We start from the raw sequence: 19,815 nt of genomic DNA, 5'->3' as shown, positions 1-19,815 counted from the left end.
CAGAACACAAATTAAGGCTTGTTCAATTTACCTGTAGTATCCTATCATATGCTCTGACATTACCACTGACAGCTGCAGGACCACCTGACCTGACAGAATTCACATAGACCCCTCTTTCGTAAAGTCCATCAGAGACACTAAATCCAAAATCATCGTAGTCGTGATCTTTGAATAAGGTAACCTTATGAAGTTCAATGGGAGTAGGAGAGTAGAGGTCCTGCAGAGGCTCCTGTAATGTATTGTAGTCTGCAGGAGGCCCTCTAGTGTTGACTTTCAAGGTTTGACTCCTCGCTTCAGCACCTTGAGGTCTGTTTCCTCCTCTTCCAACACTGGCATATTGCCGTCCAGAAAAGTTACTTGCCATCTGTGGATCTTCCATGAGTTCTTTCAGCATGTCCGATTGTCCGCATTTCTCAAGATCTCTCAGGGCTTCTGACCATATGTCATTCTTCAGTTTTTCATTGGCAGTTCTTTCCTCAGTATCTGAACTGAGCGCATCCGAGCTTCCACATCCTCTTCCACTGTGACATGAATTACTTTGTAAATCCCATTCATCATCATCCTCACTTCCAATTCTCTCATGCGACAGTTTCCTCCCTTGTCCTTTATTCCTCCGCGATTTCTGGGGTCTTGCAGGCCTGCCTTGTCGCTGGCTCATTCCCGGATTTCCCTGCCTGGCAGGCATCTGGTTTCTTCCAGCATTTCCCTGACTTGCTATCATACTTGGATAGCTATGGTAACCAGCATCCAGTCCAGAGCCATCCCATGATTCCACTGCACTGTCAGCGCTTGTCATTGGTGTGCTGTGGTGGTGTTGACGTCTGGCGGTACTTGCGGCGCGTTGCGATTGGTTGTCCAGTTCTAGATTTTCGTAATCACTCATGATAGCTGTGTTGATGGCCTGGGTGAAAAGAGAATTGTAAATGCAGTCTGCATGTCAGAGTGCATCAACTGATACATTGATGGAGAAATTAATTCTGACCCAGAGTCAATTCACAGCAATTTTTTGAAAGGTTGCAACATCATTATAGATAGGACTACACATTGTCTTCCCTATCTCAAATAGTATGTGGAATGAATAATTTTTCTGAAAATGCACTGAATGTAAAAAATAATCTAAGTGCACATTGTAAAATTGATTACTTGAAATGAAATGTTTATGCCATTCAAAATTTGAGTAACTTTAGCCCAATGCAATATACACAATGTAGCAGAGCTTAATACACACCCTCAACACAAAGCTATCAGTTGACAGTTCCATGTCTCTAGCTCTATTAAAATTGTGACTTGTTCTCAAGGATCACTTCCTTCTCAAGTCTTTATGAATCCTTCACGCAATGCAGGCACGATGCAAGACACAGTCAAAAAAATACTCTAAATATGGTGTAAATGTTGAGATGCCTACATTGACTGCCTTTCTGAAAATATAAATGCTATTCTGGCATTCAATTGGTTTTTGCTGAATTGAAGTCCAGATTTGAAATTATTTGTCGACAACATACACTGTGATTGTGTTAGGGTGGATATAGCTTTGTACTTCAACAAAATTTAGGTTAAAGGTGACGGAAATGTAATAGTTTTTTTGAACAAAACTGAAACATTATCAAAAGTTATGGCTATATTTCCCTTTAACATTGTTCACAAGAACAAGATTTCTCTAAAGATCTTAGAGAAATAATAATGACGTCAATATGAAAACACTGTAGTCAAAGGTCATACAGTATATTTCACTGTGGAGCAATAATAATTTTAATGGACATGCCATATAAAAATTCACAAGATCACACATTTCAACAGATATACATCTCAGATATCTTCCTGTAGGTCACATTAAATGAAGAGTTGTATTACCTCATGGGTGTTGCTCCTACTAACACCTTGACCTTGCCCCTTCTGTTGACCTTGCTTGCATATTTTGAGATTGACAGTGTCGCCAGCAGTTTGCAGCAACCTGATGGCTTCAGAGAGAGGCTGACCCCGCAGTGAGATGCCATTGATAGCCAGGATCAGATCACCGACATGGATAGCACCAGTCCTGAAAGAGAAAACCATTCAGTTTGGAAGAAAGTGGATGTGGGGCTCTGAAATGCATGAAATTGCTGGTAGAAACTTCTATAAAGCAAGCACTGTCAAAGATGTATACAATGCTATGCTAATAGAAGAACTGCAACAAATTACTGAGGTTATGGAATTCTTGTTTGTCTCTTTACAACACTGAGTAGATGCTGCCTTGAAGACTTGTACAATAGGGAATGATTTCACCAGTTTTCAAATTCTGGAAACACGGAGATTTAAAATTCGACATCACAAAGGAAACATGAAAGCATGCAACGAGTAGGAAAACAGGCAAAACAAGTTGTCAACCTAGTTGTGAAGAAGACAAAGTGTTTTTGTGAGACAGATGGCATCTGAAAGTTTGATATGGTTACATTTTAATCAGTTGATCACAGTGAGCATACTCACCTTTCAGCAACACCGTTTTCAGTAAGACCTGATATGACAACAGGATCCAACGGTTCCTCAGTGCCAGATATGGTCACTCCGAGTGGTCCGCCATGTTTTACAAGTTCAACGGAATAAACCACTGATCCACTGCCTGGATCATCTACAATACAATAAATTGACATCAAAAACTGTTGTAATTAACAAAGTCAGGTCTGGTAACAGACTTAGTCAGATGAGTTGAGGTGAAGAAGGTGAGTGTCTCAATTTTGTCTGATATGTTTTGATTTTCCTTTTCCACTTTGCCTTGAGTGATACAACCATGTCAAGTTCATTGGATAGGGTGGGATTAGAGTCAGAAGTAAACTTTTCAAGAGTAAGAAACAAAATTTACAAGCATTTACACTGCCATTCTAAATGAAGCAATAATAATTTTCTACATTGGTGATCACATAGTGTGACATATTTTATCAAACACTGTGACTCTTTCTCACAAACTTAAACATTTCAGCATGCATTATTGCATGCATGATATGGTGCATTATTGCCAAGCGTGTGATCACTGTCTTCAGACATATAGAGTGGAGAAACTTTTGGTGTGAACTCCAAGCAGAAGGTATTTGTTCAGTTTTGTTGTGATAAAATGGCATATGTCAAATAGACATCTGAGATACATATAAAAATTTATTCAAAGAGTAGGCATACATGAAAAATCTTCGCTTAGGTTTCATAGTGTAACAAAATGGAATTAAAATGATCATTAAATATGGCGCATGCAGTTCAGAGATAATGTGATGTACATGAAGATTGTTTTTTTCCACACTGTATGATTTGATCATATGACCTGGAATGATTGTGACTGTTCTGGGAAAGCCAAATTTTCTCGCCATCACACTTGAGAATTTTTTTGTTCCTTAACTACCACAGCATAATATATTACAAAACCCTTTCCTGGAATGTGTTGGTGTCTATCTTCAATCACAGTAAGTCATATGGGTCTTCACTTCCTCAACATATTGCTACATTTCATCCAAGAACAGTGTCATGGCAACAGCATTTCATCCAATACACATTGTCATGACAACGGATCAGAAAGTGAGAAGGTGAAAAGACAAGTGAGTAACATAGACTTACCAGAAAATCTCTCATCTTTTTGTACTCTTAATTTGACAATTTCATCACACTGATGTAAAATTTGTGCCGCATCTTCCACGGAACAATTGTCTAATGGAATGCCATCTATTGCAAGGAGTCTGTCTCCCGGCGACAAAGTTCCTGTCCTGTCAATGTGAAAAAACGACAAAGACAATTAAAAACCATAATATATATCATGTAAATCATAGATTATGTTCGATCATTACCTACTCTCATCAATAAAACACATGTAATCACACATGCAGTCTGATATTTAAAGCCCCACTCGCTGTAACTCTTGAAATTCGTTGACCTCAAAATATCTTCCTATTTTCTCTTGGTTTTCTCTGAATTCTACCCTCTGAAGGGATATGGGCTTTTACTGCATTAGGAAACCATTCTTTTGTGAAACATTTGACAAGTAAATTCAAATTTTAACAGTCATTTTGATTACTCACCATTTTCAAAAATTGGTAATATTACAAAGGAAACAGAACATACAATGTCACAGTTGAAAACATTCACCCTATGCATTACATTGGACTACTCTTTGCAGTTTATGTGAAGATTTCAGTGCAGATACGCACAGTATCCACGGTTTTTGCTTTTTCACATGGGGCTGCGATTTAATGTTTGGGCAAACATTTACTTATTCAGTCCCAGCAGGTAGTTAATATATAATAAGAGTATACACACACCTAAATTAGTACATTCTCACAAACTTATTATCGCTTGAAAGTAAAATCATAAAACTAATGCTAAAAGATACAGCTAGTGGGGCTTTAAAGAATTTTCATTTTTTTTTAGGGGATAGGGGACTGTTACCAGGGATTCCTGGGCAGAGGTCTTGTAGATAAGACAGTTGCCTAGGAGACAGAGTTGAGATCAAGTCAAGAGCTGCCTCTAACTATCATTGAAATGTCAAAGGTCTAACTGTATCTGTAACTAAGTGTTACCATGGTCACAAGATCAAAAGTTGTGTTTATAAATGAATGTTCCAAAATATACAAAGTCAAAGGTCTTGTTGATAACTGTGTGTTACCATCCATACCACATCAGATATCTTGTTCATAGCCATGATATTCAATTTCTTACCTGTGGGTGACACTGCCTTTCTTTACTTGAGAAATAACCAAAGGTTCTCCAGCTTTTCTGTTCTTTGGTGCTGTTCAACAAACAAAGAACATGCGTAAAACAGTGAGCTTGTTTACAGAAATATTCAGAACTCAGTACCTAGACATAATCTTCTTCAGAAAACTTTCATCTTCCTAGTGTACAAATGCATACCGGTAAAACCTGGAGTAGACATAATTCTACAGAAGGAATATTACCAAAACAGGATTTTCTTTTAATTGTCAGTGTTCCACATAACAACACAAACTGAATTGCAGAGAGTTGAGAATGCAAAATAGAATTTTAAGTAAAAATTTTGCCTGTGCATTTTTGGGTCACAAAGAGGTCAAGATATGGCTTCAAAATGCATGAGTTCACAGGTCAAGACAGTACACGATGTATTGAAGGATGACAGAACTTATACTAGCCGAAATTAACCCTTTCACCCCCATTTCCCTATCTAGAGGTCCAACTTAAAGTGTATGTCCCCCATAAATTCAAAGTTAATTTTGCTTAAAATGAGCCATGCTATATGATTTTGCCACCCCTACTTTATCAAATAAATGCATCACCCCAATGAAACGACGCGGTTAAATATTATTAAAATGCGATATGTTGTGCGACTTTGAAGTTAGCTGCCATTCGGGTCGTTTCGGAATTCGCGGGCATTGCCACCGGAAATGACGTAACTAATAGAATGTACGAGTGAGTGTGTTCACCTCGGCCATAGCAAATGCTTACCGCTGTGGCTTCAACATGGTGATAAGTTACGCCTTTGTGGCTGAAGTATCTGCAGCCATTGTCAGTTTATTGCATTTTTGGATATGTACTAGCCGCATTTGACAAAATTACAAGAAAGGGTCGGAAAAGAGGCATTCAGACAAGCGTTTTCTGCGGTGCACATTTTCGAGTGCCGTGACTTAGAATAAACACGGTTCGGAAGCCAGATGTACGGTAAGATAGACTTTAATTCCTGGAGTTACTACATCGATTATGTAATCGCAATGCCGTACCAGTACGACCATTGCCACCAGAAAGCTTCGCGTGTATCATCATCAACTGTGGACAAGAGCGAGAACAGCAGCAAGACTGCGACAGGTTGCCCAAAACATGTCAAGGATGCGGGGGCGCGGAGAAGTATGGCCGTGTTCACATCCCCCAAGACTGATCGCCGATTCAGATGCTTTATGAAAGTGATTGTAAATAAATAAATGAATACAAGTACTCGATCTCATGCATGTGTGACTCTATAATTAGTAACGTTAGGAGATATCTAATTTTATATTCCTAAAAAGTTTACCTAGTGATTGACTGACTCTTTGCGAGACTGAACGATAGGTTGTGTATAATACAGCACGGCGCTGCCAGTAACAGTGACACAATGTGTAGCATGCAAAGAAGTTTATACTGTTGACGAAGCAGTCGCGTTGTCGTCATCTGTTCCCTTCTGCTCGACTAAGTCTCCCCTAAAATATTTTAGCTTCTTTGAGAATTTCGCAGTCATGAAACAATGAACACTGTGCTTTATATCGCTGACACTTAATCAAGAAAAAAAAAACTGCGGAAGCGTAGCTGATCACTCCGTCACAGAAATGGCCGGCTGAGCCGCCCGGCCTCGGGTGCCAGTGTGCCCGATATTTACATCATGTCAATTTAAATTTATCTCTTCCCGAGAATTTGGCTAACATGTCTTTACGGTCACATATTTTTAAAAGTGCCAATGTTCATGTGAGGTTTTATAACGCCAAACTGAAGATTTTGCGGCGAGAATACTACCTTTGGTGTTTATGCTAACATGACCCTCAGCCTGTTCCACTTCCAGCTGTCGATGGGAAAGATGTGTGTTAATGAACGGTGGACAATTTTCAACTTGATCTCTACTACATTTAGCTACAAGCGTCATGGTGTAATTCAAATTTTTATATATAGATTTTGAACGAGGCAATTTGTGTTCAGAAGTAATAATAAGGTGGGATGGCAACTCCAGACATATTTATATTTTGGTAGCTTGCGGTTGTGTGTACGGTAGTGCACTGGTGTGTTTGACTGTGGTCACGGTGGGCTGTCACTGACGCGACGGTCAACAAGAGTTCCGCTCTTGTTCTCGTTTAGGTTAAGGTTCCGACTGTTGAAATTTGCAGGCCTGTAAATTCTGAACAGCTTTGTCATATCTTCTGTGACGATGATATTCTCAGTTGCACTGCTTTCACTCATGAAATTATCACTATCTCCATAGTCAATGCATGAAGTCACCATCACCTATTCTATTAGTGACGTCACAGCTACTTGCGCCAAAACGGGGCGAGCTCGGCAATTTCCGGAAAATGTCGCCATGATGGAAATCGAAAAGTGCAACTTTTCCCGTGTTTTCGTCGAAATAACATAATACAACCGTCTAAAAACCGCTCAAATAAGCTTCAGTTTGTGTGTAAATGTTTGTTTTATTAATACCAATTTCATTGACAACCAGAACTATAGTATATGCCCCAAGTCAAACGAAAAAGTCTCAAAATGTGGCAGGACTCACACTTTAACCATAGGAAACAATGGGATTGGTTCAAACCATGGTGGTGAAAGGGTTAAATACATTCTGAATGCTACTATTAGGTTTCTGATGACGGAGATTCTTCACATGCATTTTCATTCTGCACAGTACATGTACAGATAACATCTATTTCTTTCGTATGTTCAGATCTGCTGCTAAATGGGGTAGGAGGCTGTGAGAGCTAGTCAGTGCCAACACATGCATTGTATATCCAACAGTTGACACTCATGCAGAAACCAGCAGATAATTATTGAATGGAAGTACATACATTCTACAAATACTTCGAGGTTCACGGGCAAATGGCGCCATTTACTTCACATACCTTGAACACAATTATGTGGAATTAATTGTATTATGTGAACTCTGATTGGCACATGCCATCTGTTTAAGGGAATACGGATATATGTAAATTACATGTATAACAATCCCTCAGTGAAAGAGGGTCGGTGAAATTGGAAGTGGTGCCTACCAAGTGGTAATTTCAAATTGAAATGGAAATACAGAAATACTCACAACTGATTGTAATGCCCAGACCACCCTCTGTCTTTGGTAATTTGACATGGAATGTACCACTGCTTGGAACTACTGATTCTGTACATGGAGAGAGAAATAAGAAAAACATAAACACAGTGAGCTAATGCACACATCTAGTTATGGCTTACAAAACAGTCAATAATCAATGACAGTGGTAGCAAATGTTATAGAAGGAACTCATTTATTTTTTTGTGACAACCATTGCACATTATAAAAACCTGGCAAACCCAAATTATGAAATCCGTAGCATAATTACCAGTTTGCAAGTACCACTGTCATGGGCGCTATACAATCTTTGTATTAAGCTTTCACAAAATATTAACTGTCAAATACAAGGCATCTGAACTCCATGAAAATTCACAAACTCTATCTCTATAAACATTTACTCTCACACAAGAGATCTGTAAAAATGGCATGTCAACATCATTGTCATGATGCTCTCTGTGTGCTTATACAAGCAAAACACTCACTTCATGTTCACATGACTCGGTAGTCAAGTCTATGACTAATCTATAAAATAGAAGTCTGCTTAGGCATTCATTGCTACAGGTAGGGTGTGTACATACTAGACCTGTATAAGGGAAGCATCTGTCATGATATCCAATACATATATTAAGATACTTGAGATTGACAAAAGTGTTTACGTTATGCTAGTTTTATCAGTAAGTAATATGGACGCTATGCTTAATATACAACGACGAATCTTTAGGTCTATGGAACTTGATGAGCTACACTTTGTATTTTTTTTGGGGGGGGGGGGGCCTGGGGAGGGAGAGTGGATGTTGTCATATAAAAAAAAAGGTCAACCCTAACCTGCAATGTCAAATTCAATTTCTAGGGTACACCGAGGACCAGATTCACGAAAGAGTTGATTTGCTTCATCTAATGTGCAATCTTCTGTGTAGACATTATTGACTGTGATCAGTCTGTCTCCTGCTTGGATTACGCCACTTCTACAATTGAAAATCAAATAAATATTATCCCAACAGCAAATGTGAATGTGTATATAAAATAATTCCATGTGTATTGGTATGTGTGTCAACTTGTGATTTCTTCATTACAACATCAGTCATCATTTCATCATGCCAGCAGGCTGACTGACCATATTATTTACAATCTACAACAACATTTTAGGTTCGTCATTGCCTTTTCTTGATAAGTTACAATTAATCAATAAAATGAAACCTTGATTGCAGACATGTCTACATCTGCAAAGCAAAGCAAATGGCAACATCATTGCTGTGGTGCAAAAAAATCTTGTAAATGACGCCACCATTGGCCATAACAGTAAAGCCCTTTGTTTTCCATAATAATGTTCAGCAAAGCAGTGACATATTCAACTCTTCGTAAGTTTAATAGCACTAAAAAAGTTTTTAAAGAATGCATGAACTTTATTATCAGAAGCACACTTATTTTGCATTTTTCTGTGAAAGTACATTGATATCGCTCAAGAGCTGCTGATCATAGTCAGGCTGTTTACATGGATCTTGAATGCCAGCAAAGAGGTTACATTTCACTGTGTGGAAAATACACCGATGTGATGAATATCAGAACTTAAAGCATTCATGTCTTTTGATTGCATCATAAATGTGTACTAACCTCTCAGCAGCTCCACCAGGTTCAAGAAAACTAATAATCGGAGGTGAGCTTAGAATTTCTGTGGCAAAGACTCCACCTTGAAGTGAGATCCCAAAGTCTCTCACCGTTGACTCCAGCACCACTTCCGTTGTTTCTGTCCGACACACTTGACCCGAGGCCATCAGACCATTCACACTGGAAGTTACAGATGCTGAACAGAAACAAAATGCTACAATTGAACTGACCATAGTTTTTATATTTGTTTTGTTTATGTCACATTTGAAAAACAATCACAGACTTTCAAATGCACGTAGCCTCAAAAACTTTGATTTGAATCATCTCGGTACTCATCTTGATCATTCAAATTTTTTTTAACGAAAAAGTTTTTCTATCCTCATCATTAAATGCATGAGAGTGATGTGATGTGTGAATGCAATGCATGCGGACTTTGATTTAAATACTAAAACATACTTGTGCGGCATGCTTAGTTTTTGAGTTTCACTTGAAGGCAAGATCACACACACTTTACCGATTTTAAATATCAAAGCACATGTATGAGTAATACCAGATGTCTTATTCAGTGTGGGGTAGTTTTCTTTAATGTTACTGGATATAAGAGGGGAGGATTGTCCCCGTCTAGAATTTCTCAGACACAAATCGACTTTTTGTTTACTTTTACAGCAAAGTGGTGTTGCTGCTATTCTTCAACTGCTGAGAAGCTGACCCTTGGGTCAAGGACTGGTTTGCTTAGTCCTAAAAGTAACGGATGTATTGAATTAAAGACTCATGTCTACTCTACCAGTACACATACAAACTGTATGATACAAGATCACAGAATAGCATCATGTTTGTTAGTGACCAAAATGCCTACAAGTCTGGTAACACTGTATAGTGTTTTGCATGATTCATATACTTTTAATATTAAAAAACAAACAAAAAAGGAACTAACAAGAAGTTATGATAAACTTTATTAGCAAAGTGACTTACCGTTTGAGTTTTGTCGTCTAGATCTGGTAATTGTCCCGGTGCCACTACCGCTTTTACTAAGTTTCCTACGACTTAGTGTGCTTCTCAAGGTTCCTGTGGAATACACTGTCGGTGGATAACTCTTGACAGCTGGTGACACACTGGCGACAACCATTGCTGTGGAAATCAGTCCATGTGTACAATGTTAAGAAGAGGCAAGTTTGTATGGCAGAATGGCAAAACTTTGGAAACTAGAAAACTGCTGGTTAAATCTTATCACCAGGAAGCTTCTGGTCAAAACTTTGAACCAGAAAACTTCTGGTCAAAAGTGTGAACCAGAGAACTTCTAGTGAACACTGAGAACTGGAAAACATCTGTTACTCATCACCTTTCAGAGAACACTGCAAAAATACATCAAGGATAAATCATAAGAAAAAAAGAAATACATAGATCTGTTTATCTATCTGTTGAGATACATGTTTGTAAAGTTTATCAAATAAAAATGGAAATTGGAATAAGTGAACAGACAGCACCACTTGATGTAAAATGTGTCAAATATAAAACATACTTTAGAGAGTGTCACAAATATTAAACAATTCCAGTCTTGCAGTATCTAAAATGCTGGTTCTGAAATTTCAGTGTTGATTTTGCTGTGACAGCTGGTTGATCATATGCGGAATATTTAATGTATTTTCTTACTACTGGGGTCAAAGGTTGAAGTGTATAGATTATAAAGGTCACTTGATTTAAGATGTATTCTTCTGCAGAGTAGTAAACTTAAGACTGGATTTGCTGTTCAAATTCAAGAACAGCAACTGGTCTCCAGAAAATGAGACAACTTTTTAATATCCAAGGTTTAATTTTTTTCTCTACTTACAAGAAGTAACTTCTGGTGATGTTCTAAACCTTGGCAGTATCTGACTAATAGGCAGAATCTCTAGTTTGATCTGGTCAGCTGAGTTGAGTAAGAATTGAGACGCTTCAGCCACCGTCATCTGAGCTGTATCAATGCCATCTATGGATCGGATTTCATCACCAACGTGTAAAGCACCACATCTGTGTGAATCAAGACATTGTGCAGATGCATTATGTATAACTCTACACCTGAAGGAATTCCAATACTTAATCATCAAATGTAGACTTAAATTGGAAATGATTGATTTGAAAAATGTCATAAAATATTTCATTTCTGTATCCTGTAAGCAGGCTTTCACTTTTTTAGCTCAGAGCCACGAAGCTATTGATGAGATGATAGTAAAACTTGCAACATCGATGATGACAATGCTTGAGTTATAAATACATGTACTGTAATTACAGAAAGGACATGTACCTTTCCTTTCTGGAACGAATCTTACAAAACATGATGTCAAATTACTATAGCAGTCAGACCATAAAACACCAATCCACAATACTGGCTGATTTGATAACATAATTCCAGATTATGTACCTATGGGCATTACCCTCTAATTTGATGGAAACAATACCATTTTGACAGTACCCTACTTTCATAGGACCGGTACTTGTGAGCAATCCTGACTGACGTCGGTAAAAGTTTGCTGATCAACTTACCTATCAGCAATACTGGCAGGTTTGATGGAGTCTATGACAATTGCAATTCTTCCTCCATTGGTGATGGAACTCAACGTCACACCTAGGTTAGTACCCGGTGTTTTGGCAACCTCTATCAATAGTGGACCCGTTGCGTTGGTCACGGCGTCTAGTGGTTGAAACAGAAAGTGAAAATCATATTTTTAAAGAGTTGTCTTCACAAAGGTATGAATAGAATGACCATGTAGTCAGTGGTGTACACATTCAAGGTCAAAGTCAATGTGGTGTCTACAGTTCTTAATAGATTTTGGATCAATACATTGACAGATGCAAGTACAATGTTGAAAGACGAAATAAAACCCTGATATATGACAGATTTATTGTCAGGTGTCCTTTTGTTCATGAAAAGGATTCTAAGAAAAACATTAAACTTCAAATTTACAAATTTGACTAAAATTGGAGAAATGTTTTGAAAACTCAAGTAGCGATAATACAGATGGTCAGTGACAGCAAAAATTTTCGTCTACACTATCAATGTTCTCTCTACATTGTAGAACAGTCGACTTGACAAAGTAGAAGATTTTTTCTGTGATCATCAGATATCAGAATTAGAGCTTTTGCTTACATGTATCCTATGGAAATTTTTTGAACTTCAATGGCATAAAGGTCACTGTTTAAATGCAGATTCACAATGTATTTGTTTTCTGAAGCATTGTTTGTTTTTTCGTTGGAACAAGAACTGAAGACACTCACATATGATGTGCATCTTGTCATGATCATCTTAAATGGGTAAATTCAAAATGACATGCAAAATACAAATATTGCATTCAGACAACTAGATTGAAATCTAAGGCTTCATTACCCATAGTGGCAATCAGTGCTAGCGTAAACCCTACTGACAGAGCGGGAGCAATGGGTCCACATGCAATAGAGATTATAACATCCTCATCCATGTCAGACATTAACAACATAAATCACTATAAATAACGGGTCTATTTCTGCACAGTGAGGCAAAATCACATTCCTGCAGTGTAGATTTCATATAAACAAGTCTATACATTCTTTCATATTCTGCTTTAATGTTACAGTAGTATGAGCCTCAAAAGTGAAAGAAGTAAACTTTTGCTCAAACTTTCCTAATGAACCTTTCACCATGCTCTCACAGAGGCGTATTCCAACTTTAAAGTTGAATTTGAACGATACGAAATCCTGAAAAGGATACTCATAAATGAACTGCAACATTTTTCATGGAAGTGCAGTGGTATATGGTACATACTGTCTTGTATGATACTAACATACCGTACATGTATCAAAAATTACTTTTTAATAAGACAGGTATTTGGTCTATGACTACTCAGTCACTCTAGAGTTTTCTTTTAACAGAATTCTTTGTATAATTCATAAGAGAAATTTGGATGGATGCCAAACAAATTCATACATTGCAGGAGACACACAACTGGCATTTATAACAGATACACAAACTCAGAGAACTCAGCAAAACAGAATAGCATTCAAGACAGTGTCATTAACAAACTGTATTTATCACATGTAATAATTTGTGAGGGTTGAAACCATTGGGGAGATAGTTTAGAATATGCATGCATATTACGGGCAAATCATCAATCCACACTACAGTGGATACACAAGCATGTACCTGTAAACACTCAATTTTATATGAATCAGCAACTACACAATCTTACTGCTCTAGTTATGGTGCCAAACATGCAAAATATCACTTGACAACTTGAACTACAACATTGAATAAGGACTCCAAAAGATGAGCTAAAGTAACAACTCATCCACAGTTGGAGAAGCAATATGATTGCAGGTGTCAACTTGGAGCAACAGAGCCCAGAATTTCAAAAGACATGGCCATCATTTGACAGAACACAGAAAAACAAACTCTTGTGATGTACATTTCAAGCAGAGGTGATTTGCATAGTATGTCAAAATGCACTGGCTCTGAAAAGAAAGAAAGCAGTCGCCCATGGAAACTTACATCTGGAGGGGTCTACACATTCATATACAATACAAGTACGGTATATATGGTCCTTCAACTTTCAAAAATGACGGTACATGCATTGCATTGAGTGTTTACTCAGCAAGTGCTTCTATAGAAATACATGTAATAGGTCATGTTGGAAGCAAGAACTTCAGGCTGGTATTTTGAACTGTGGCGTGTATGAACGATGACCAGTTTGAAAGATGGTAAACAACAGACAAGTGAGAGACAATTTCCTGTTTACGAGATTCCTAACTTGGCAATTTCTGTGTTGAATATACTGATTTCCATGTGAATTGTCAAAGTGTAGTCACTGCACCATATGCTGTGTACGCCTGATATGAAAGAAGAGTCACATGGCGTAAAAGATGTGATATGTTGTGTTAGATACAGGAGATGTACAGGAAATTACAATTAGATGCAGGCATTACCTGTATGGCGGTGACTCCTGCTCAGCAGAATGAAAAAAATGCAGCATGCGACAAATATCAGACACAGGGTTAGTTTAGAGTGACTGTTTTAAAAATGATGAAAATAAAGAATGGACTTTACCCCTGTATGTGACAGTGACAATAACATCACTGTCAACTTTGACCTGGTAATGTCCATGTTCTATGAAGTAAAGAATGACAATGAACATCAGTGTGAATGACAAGTCTTAAAACATCTATGCAGAACCCCTTGCCAAAGCACAAAATGTCTTGTTGGGAGCTACATGTATTTATGTGCTAGTTGTAGCAGGATTGTCAAAATGTCTTTATGTCATGTGCTGTCTGGTTCTGCTGGTGAAGGCTGGAGGGACTGCAGCTAGCTAAAGAGAGTTGAGGTGAGCCCTATAGTTTTACAAGTTGTGTTGTGTGACATCACAGAATACATTTTCATCTCACAGCAGAATGCCCTGATGACGGAAATGCTCTCTGCTGTATTTTAGAGTAACTATGACGAGTGGCTTGGACTTGGCGAGGGCTGTGCATTTCTTTTTTTTACTTTTGACAGATGCCCATCTAATTACCATGACAGTCTGGGAGGGATATTTGGGGAGGGGTGAGTGATTTTCTGTGTGTTGATACAATATCAGTGACACTTGAGAAAGCAGATTTTTTAAAAAAGTAGTCCCTTTAAGCGTAAGGTCACAACAGCATCCTCCTTTCACTATAGCGATTGCCGTGCTTACTGATCTCATGCTACAATTTCAGACAAACACGAACAGATCTAATGGCCAGGCTATGAAAATTGATTGTAAAGTTTGGCATTTTGGATGGCGGGGGTTAGCATAGACACTTTAAAAAGATGACACTGAAATAAAATGGAGATGTTTGACATGATGACACTGAATGAAAATTAGTTTTCCAATCTGTTGTCATTTTTATGAAAAGTTCTTCATTTGCACATAGACACATTATGTCAACATGTATTGGAAGATGTATATGGCAAAAAGAGAAAATAATAATTCATAAACTAGTATGAAAGGAGTTCAACCTTTGTTAAAATGTGGCTGTAAATGATATGGTTTTGTTGAAAGGATGATTTTATGAGTACATAAGAAAGACAAATGAAATCAGCATTTTGTGATGACTCTCATGAAGGAAGAGTTCAGCAAATATTTAATAACAGTGATTTTCCAAACAAAGGAACCTGTTACCTAACACAGACATAAATGATGGTATGATTGTCATTTACACTCTTGTATATATAATACGGTAAGGCCAAAGTAATTAAATTCTTTGTTTTGCGTCCACTCAAAATGGGAAAAGGTACGCGTCTAAGCGGCTGAAAAACACACACAAGAAAATTAACACAATGTAATTTGATTGCAGCAAATAAAAAATTGTAACAAAATTTTAGTTCAGAAAAGCTAAGCGGTCATGTCCTAAAATTTCCTATTCAAATACATTGTGTGTGTTTTTCATGAAAACCTTAAAAACCTACGCGGGTGGGGACGCAAAACAAAGAATTTAATTACTTTGGCCTAATGCATACACTGATATATGACATTCACTTGTCTTGGCTGGTATAACCAATCCAAAAATGCACATCAGGTATTTACAAAACCAATGCATACTTTCATTCTGTGTATGGTACATATTTCACTGATCCTAAAAACACCAGCAATCAATGCAATCTTACACCCAGTTTATCATTGACCGTACAAACAAATACAAATTATTCAATCCACATGCTGATCTCCTCCTACTCATTGACATATTTTACATCCTTTCTTTCTATAGACTTTGAAACTTGGCTGGCCCCCACCCCACTGCCTGCCAGAAATGCCTGAACATTATGTCAATCGGACTTGTGGTATATTGTGAAATGGCAAGTGAATGTATTATGTTGAATTGATAAACAGTGATGGTTACACAGAGTTGAGAACAGAAAGAAATGCCATACAGAGTTTGGAAGTACAATATCATCTGAAGAGAAAAATGTTTGATCATGAAACTCTGAGAAGCACCTAATCATGATAATCCAATTACTGATACGACATCATATTTCTTGACACAATATTCATCAATGCATGGCATCATCGCTAAAACTTTCACTGGTGCACACATACCCATGATGGAGACGTCATACTCTATCAACATGACAGCGTTGTGTCCACTTTGTTTCAATGCAGCGATGGCCTCTGAATGCGATGCATTGGTCAGACTAATACCATCCACGGACAATAACCGATCACCCACTTTCAGAGTTCCTTCCCTGGAAAAGAGAGACAAGAAAAACTCTCCTTGTAACAGCTCTTACATGGAGTGTCCGCTACCAGTCATCAAAACCAGTGAAGTGTCACACATTGATCAATCAACAAGGAAATGTTGTAAAATAAAGAATGGATAGATTGGATAAGCTTGATCAACAATTGACCAATGCCATATTGCCAATCATAAAATCAACCAATAGGATGACATCAATTATAAAATATTCATAACCAATAGTTACCGTCAATCAAATAATCAACCAATAAGATCTTATCAATCACAAGATTACTCTAGCAATCAATACATAGCAGAACTATAATCTATGGATCAATTGATAATTTGATAACTGATCATATCATTAATCAATCAATCTCATTTATGATAATTATTAACTGCTAACTTGCAAGGAGCGAATTACGGTTGAATTACAGAAATTTGAATGTTTCTGTGATGTCTATTTTTGTGATGCAAATGATTGGTCAATAACTATAAATCGTACCTGTCAGAAGGACCTCCAGGTCTGATGTGGCATACAGTCAATGGACGACTTTTAGTTTCATCTGAATAAATGCCTCCTCTGACGACAAAACCAAAGCTGTTGTTCTCCTTGGCTAGCGTCAGCTCTACCGTCTTGGAGATCACGGTCAGGCCATTTTCAAATGCTGATGAAGAATGACGTCACAGAGTTCAATGTCAGACAACATTCAATGTTCAGTGAGTGAAAAAAATACTGACACTTGCCAGATGTCAGATTTTGGTAAATACTTTAGCTCACATCTAGCGGTTGGTCACGCAAAATGGACAATATGTTGTTCTCTAATGCTGGTAAGTAATACAAACTTGAGATACTTAAGTGATATATGAATTCTTCCTTTCAACTTTTTAAATTTTTTTGATTGAACAAAGCTGTGTAAACACTATACTGACTATGCAAATTCAGAGGCGAATGTAGAGAAATCTGGAAAGTATGAGACAGTATTCCTAACAGTTTCTCAAAAATTCATTCAAATGCATTTCGTAACTGTATGTTGGGCTTACGTGTAGGTGGCAGTTCGTATTCTAATTCCAGCGTCACTCTTTCTCCAGCGTTCTTCAACAGGTTGATTATCTCATCGTGTTTTAAGTTGGTAGTTCTGATACCGTTGACGGACGAGATGACATCGCCGACAAGAAGTGAATCTGATCTCTGGGCTATGCCGCCAGCTCTCAGATTGGAAACCCAGGGTTTGCAGTCTTTGTCCACTCCCCCTGTCAGGTATCAAGTGGAATATTGGGAAAATAAGTATTTCAGCACACCTCATGTTGTGATCGGTTGACTTTTTGGGAAGACTCAAAGCTGGTTCTTACACTATATTGTTACACATATAGGTACAGTTTGTGATTCAATACTTGATACGTCATGCAAATCTGCACAATATAATCCTGCATATTTCAATGCAATAGATGATAACAAGATAAAACTGACCTGATATTATGAGACCGAGACCTTTGCCTTCTCTCTTGATTAAATCCACTGTTACTTTGCCTTTCCTTTCCTCTGTAATAAAACAATTAACAATCACTATATGACAACATTGGTCAAAATGCTCTACATGCAAGACGATGGTAAGCAGATATTCACACTGAAAAGTTTTGGAGTACACTGCATACACACTCTGACTGAAATGCAATTGTGATAAAAATGAGATTCATTGAACTGCCATGTGTAGTAATGTATTTGCTGTGTATTCCATAAAATGCACAACCTAAAGGTATGTATCATCTATATATTCATTCATTGTGTCTGTTGGAACAAAGTACACGTTAAGCTGACACAAACTACATGTACATGTACAGCTTGTTATTGCTCAAACTTCCCTCCACGATCAAATGCAGATGCCATCACCATGTTCTCAATTTGTGAGCAATCAGCTTTCAAGGGAACAAGCTTTTTCTGCTTTCAGAGCTATTAAACTTCTCACCACATATACTCTGCCTCCTATTGGGTGCTGCTTCAGGTTCTTCAACTATATAATCTGGTTCATGGTGCGACTTCTTTCGACTGGATCCAGGCTCTGCGAGATTAGAATGGAAATAGAGTCTGAGTACCAAGTTGTGCAACTGAGTGACCTTAGCGCCACCGCTGGCTAGGGTAGGAATGTGCAGATGATTTCAATCTCACTAGTTTTTGACAATACTTCCTACTGTATATGAAAGCACTCTGAGAGTGAATAGACACAGTCTCTCAAGGGATTGACTCTGATTGACACAATTGATAATGTAGCATACAACTGTAGGATAACAGCAATACTGTGATATGTTTAACTGCCAACTGAAGACCCTGAATTTCTTATCACAGACATTGTTGCCAGCAGTAAAATTGTTCATATTGTGTAAATTGTAAACCGGAAAACGGCTGCCAATCCGGCAGGAACCCTCACTAGGCAGGCATGGAGCAACACCAAAACAACATGAACTACCGGTACATATATATGTAGCACAGAGGAAATGACCAGGCCGATGTCTACATGTCCTATCATTACACTGGTACAAAACTGATATGTTTGTACCTTTTTATCAGGAAATTCTCTTTAATATACTTGTACACATCTCACGCTGATTATAAAACCGCACACTGTTTACGATATCGCCAGAGACACGACACACCTCAAATAATTTTTAACACTTTATGCTGCATCGAATCAGAAAATTTATCCTGCAACGCTGTACGATGTACATGTATGATCACTGAATAACTGCTTGATGTATGTGTATACATGTACCGGTACATGTACATCAGTATTGGCAGTTCAATATCAATATGACTGTTCACAAATAATCTAATGTTTCAAGATTCATGGTGACAAATACAGCATGTACATGTACATGAGTTGGGTACAGATCATTGTTCGGATGTATTTTAATATAACAGACACGTACAAAGACTTCTTTTGAAGATTCAGTGAAAAGTACATGTACTGTGTATTCACATTCAGAAGTTACTGCCCTACCGACAAAGCGCACAACGAACACATTTTACTCGGTGCCTGCATGGCAGACATGGGTCAAAAGGTCATGACATTCACTGCAAGGGGTGAAGATATCTAAACACACAGACCACTGAATGTATTACGTTATAAAGAAGAGCATGGCTGCCAAGCCGATGTTCATTAGGTTCACAAAAATTGCTTTAATTAAAATAAATCCTTTTTCAAAATTTGTGTGGAGCATTCTGGGTTCTTAACTTTTCTCCATTCATATTCTGTGACTTAGAC

At 37.8% G+C, this 19,815-nt stretch overlaps 1 protein-coding gene across 2 annotated transcripts in view; it reads right to left on the bottom strand.

Annotated features, from left to right (window-relative positions):
• LOC139134829 (glutamate receptor-interacting protein 1-like) overlaps positions 1-19,815 on the bottom strand; it is a 46,029-nt gene that overhangs the window by 4,021 nt on the left and 22,193 nt on the right. For both annotated transcript variants that reach the window (XM_070701891.1, XM_070701892.1), the window contains exons 2-17: positions 18,523-18,615; positions 18,027-18,098; positions 17,600-17,809; positions 17,061-17,223; positions 16,420-16,565; positions 11,882-12,029; positions 11,190-11,368; positions 10,334-10,489; positions 9,368-9,557; positions 8,582-8,721; positions 7,748-7,825; positions 4,672-4,741; positions 3,577-3,722; positions 2,464-2,605; positions 1,852-2,035; positions 32-901 (exon numbers count right to left, since the gene is read on the bottom strand). In XM_070701891.1, the coding sequence (XP_070557992.1) occupies positions 32-901; positions 1,852-2,035; positions 2,464-2,605; positions 3,577-3,722; positions 4,672-4,741; positions 7,748-7,825; positions 8,582-8,721; positions 9,368-9,557; positions 10,334-10,489; positions 11,190-11,368; positions 11,882-12,029; positions 16,420-16,565; positions 17,061-17,223; positions 17,600-17,809; positions 18,027-18,098; positions 18,523-18,615 (2,987 nt within the window). The remainder of the gene's footprint in view (positions 1-31; positions 902-1,851; positions 2,036-2,463; positions 2,606-3,576; positions 3,723-4,671; positions 4,742-7,747; positions 7,826-8,581; positions 8,722-9,367; positions 9,558-10,333; positions 10,490-11,189; positions 11,369-11,881; positions 12,030-16,419; positions 16,566-17,060; positions 17,224-17,599; positions 17,810-18,026; positions 18,099-18,522; positions 18,616-19,815) is intronic.

The sequence above is a fragment of the Ptychodera flava genome, chromosome 6 (genome assembly GCF_041260155.1).
Source record: "Ptychodera flava strain L36383 chromosome 6, AS_Pfla_20210202, whole genome shotgun sequence".
NCBI classification, from domain to species: domain Eukaryota; kingdom Metazoa; phylum Hemichordata; class Enteropneusta; family Ptychoderidae; genus Ptychodera; species Ptychodera flava.
Note: the sequence above shows the minus strand (reverse complement) of the source record. Positions and strands in the feature narration are given on the sequence as shown.